The sequence below is a fragment of the Octopus bimaculoides genome, chromosome 8, assembly GCF_001194135.2.
Source record: "Octopus bimaculoides isolate UCB-OBI-ISO-001 chromosome 8, ASM119413v2, whole genome shotgun sequence".
In the NCBI taxonomy this organism is placed as follows: domain Eukaryota; kingdom Metazoa; phylum Mollusca; class Cephalopoda; order Octopoda; family Octopodidae; genus Octopus; species Octopus bimaculoides.
The window spans coordinates 58,992,609-58,996,115 of NC_068988.1; the positions used below are offsets into that span (position 1 = coordinate 58,992,609).

General features: G+C 33.4%; 1 protein-coding gene across 1 annotated transcript in view; it reads right to left on the reverse strand.

Moving 5' to 3' along the window:
* Positions 1–3,507, reverse strand: part of LOC106870929 (membrane metallo-endopeptidase-like 1) — a 68,988-nt gene that overhangs the window by 47,033 nt on the left and 18,448 nt on the right. Inside the window, exon 7 of the mRNA XM_014917171.2 lies at positions 2,344–2,424. Coding sequence (XP_014772657.1) covers positions 2,344–2,424 — 81 coding nt within the window. The remainder of the gene's footprint in view (positions 1–2,343; positions 2,425–3,507) is intronic.

A 3,507-nucleotide genomic window follows, 5' to 3' on the forward strand; every position in this document is an offset into this window, starting at 1 on the left:
TATATGTCCATATATATATAGATATAGATAGATAGGTAGATAGATAGATAGATAGATAGATAGATAGATAGATAGATACATAGATAAATAGATAGATAGATGGATAGAAAGATAGATAGATAGATAGATAGATAGATAGATAGATAGATAGATAGATAGATTGTTTCGACACATCTAGCATCGATCCCTCACGGTTTACATCTTTGTTAGTATTTCGATGCGTATGTTGGCTTGATCCAGTAGGTGGGTTATTGAATCTTTATCGCATTTCGCTATTGTTTATGCGATGCATAAGTGGCTCTAAATTAGCATCGTTGTGCCGATGAAGAATTATCTCTGACATATCCTAAGACACACTTTCCAATTCGAACATGTTACATAGTTACCAAGTGTTTATTCTGCCGAAATGTCATGTCTTTTGTGATTTTGTGATTTAGTGTGTAGTATCCTCTTAAGATATGCCATACCGTCTCTCCAGTTTCGCTCCACTTCTGTATTTGTCACAATCTGTTCGCCGATCAGTTTTGTACTGGATGTAATTAGTTTTTTTTTCATGACTGTTCTCGCGCTGTACATATCAAGGTCTGTGCCCCAGTTTTCATGTCACATTTGTTTTGTAAGTGCAGTTATCTGGCTCTGTGTCCTTTGATGTCTCTCACAAGAATTAACTGCTTTCTTTCCATCTTTTCAGCTCTTTTCCCTCTTCGTTTGAATTTCCATTTTGACATTCATTTCTTCTGTTTCCTACATGCAGTAGATATACCTTACCTAATTTAATAATTAATGCTTGTTTTGCATACTGTATATATCAAGCAATAGCGTCTTCCTCTTTCTGTCTGAATACATTTCTCAAAATGTCTGAGGTCTTTCATTACTTCTCTTCGGGTGAAACGCAGCATGTATTGTTAGTTATGTTCTTGCTTTCTTTTCTAAGGTTTCTGTTTCCTCTGTTAGTCATCGTATCATTCCTGCGCCATATCTCAACAGAGCATTGCCCATAAACTTATTCCTCCCATTCAATTGAGATTTTAAGAACAATTTCATTTTTTTGTAATACATCTGAAAAATATCTTCATTTGTCTTTCCCTCAATTCAGTTAATTTCAATATGCCCGATATCTGAATCATTCATTTTCTTTTGCTTCAATACTTCTCCCGTGGTCAATCAAGCGAGATTATGTGAGTGTAGTGTAGTATGACGTCCTGGTCATGTTGGCCGAATAGGTATAATTGTAGTTTCCCATTGGTTAAAGTTACTGCCCATATTTGAATTCTAACTTTGTCAATAAGAAATCTTTCACGAAATACGATTCTTAGAATTCATGCATGAGCAGTTATAAAAACCCTGATTTTGGGGAAATTAATCAGTGTTCGTTGGTTGTGACTCGAGTCTACCACACACACTCTCTTGAGCTACTGGCTATTGCTATGACATGTCTTTTATCCAATTCAACAAGGCCATTTGGAATTGTTGTTTAAAACTCTTGTAGCTTAGTTATGGAACAATTAATATAAATCTTATATCGTAATTCTCTACGACAGTCTTCTTTTGACTTATAAAAGTGTACTGTAAATATTAAATGTCCGCAAATAAACTTATTTAGTAAATTATTTCTTTTCCTTCATTTTCTTTAACCTGTTGTTGAAATTTATTTCCGTTACTATGAAAATGTTATTATAGCGGAGAAAAAGAGCGAACTTTATTATCTTTATCGTACATGCACGTTTAGCGTCTCGGTATGTATAGTTCACAACATTTACGCAGCATGAGTTAAGATTTATGTATGGTGAGAAATACTTATAATTAAGTTATAAGTGACGGGTTTATCACCATCGATTCATACTCAAGAAATAATCATATTTATTATCTCTTCCAAGTCAAAACCGTTATAAACTGGCGATTCACATCGTTATAAATTAGATAATCCACCATCGTTATATGAGATCACTTGAATAGATCGATATATTATTACGTCACTTATTACGTCACTCATGACCCATGTCTTGGTCCAAGACAAGGGGTATAATTCCTAATTTGTATTTAGTTTTAAAGCCCGAGGGATACGTTATAGCTGATGTTGTTGCAGAGGAATTTTCTCCACGAAATAAACAAAGTAAGTACAGAGCAGACGTAAATACGTATCATAAATTGCTTATCCTGGAGATGATGAGGCATGCGATAAAGACAGAAATTCAAAAAAGAACTATTCAAGAATACTTTGCAAGAAATCGTGTAAAATTCACCTAAATGAATATATTATTCAAAATAAGACATACTTTATCAATCAACAAATGTCACAGACAAAAATTGAAAAAGAAAAACAAAAAATGTTTATGCACTTACGTCAGGAAGCACTTTACGTATTGTAGTGGAATCATACACAAAGCGTTCAGCACCGAACGTTCCGGGATGGGGTTTTTTCAGCTAAAGAAAAATACAGTGGAATAAATATTTCGTACAAATTTGTAGGTGGCATGTAATTATAATATTTCCATTCAGATTATAACAAATCCAATATTTATGTGCTTGTTCGTGCGTGTCTATGTGTGCATGTTTGTGTGTGTGTGTATGTGTGTGTGTGTGTGTGTGTGTGTGTGTGTGTGTCTGCGTACGTGTGTGCGTAGATATCTATATACATACAAATTTAAAATCTAATATATTTATGTACATCTATATGTCGTGGTATTAATGGCTACAGTGTAAAACTTACTAATTCGTAGTTGATGTATGGTATAGACAGATCATTTATTGATGGATATAGTTATTCTCATATTCATTGCAAAATCACCTATGCTTTTCTTCATAAAACACTTTAATTTCAGTTCTTTACATAAATATTCTTATCCATATGTGAAAATTATCGTTTTGATAACATCTAACATAATCTTTTCTACTATAGGTACAAGGTCTGAAACTTGTGGAGAAGGAACTAGTCGATTACATCGACTCTGGTGTTTCACTAGTACTCAATTTATCGACCCAGACAGGATGAAAAGCAAAGTCGACCTCGGCAGAATAGATAATACCTAACATAATAAAACAAACTATGCATTGAAAAACAGACAGCATTCTCACAAAAATTATCAAGATTTAAATGATTTTGAAAAGTATGCGATATAGATCATATGTTACATTTCATTCATCTACGTTTTTTATTCAGTACTTCGCCCAACATCTAAGTTATAATACAATGCAATGTGTGCCTCATCGGCTACGTCGGGAAAAAAAGATGGAGAGAAAATGGATGATAACCAGACACGTTGAAAGCAGAACTACAGAATTCAAATGTTTTGCTCAAAATAAAAAAAAGCAAATGTTTATTGTAAATACTATTTAGTTGGTAGCTTCACCCACAGACACACATACACAAATATATGTAGAAAATTAAATAGTAAAAACTTTATTTCTAAGATATCATCTTTCACATCACATATATATAAATGTTAAATGAACGTGTGTGTATGTGTGTGTGTGTGTGTGTGTGTGTGTGTGTGTGTGTGTGTGTGT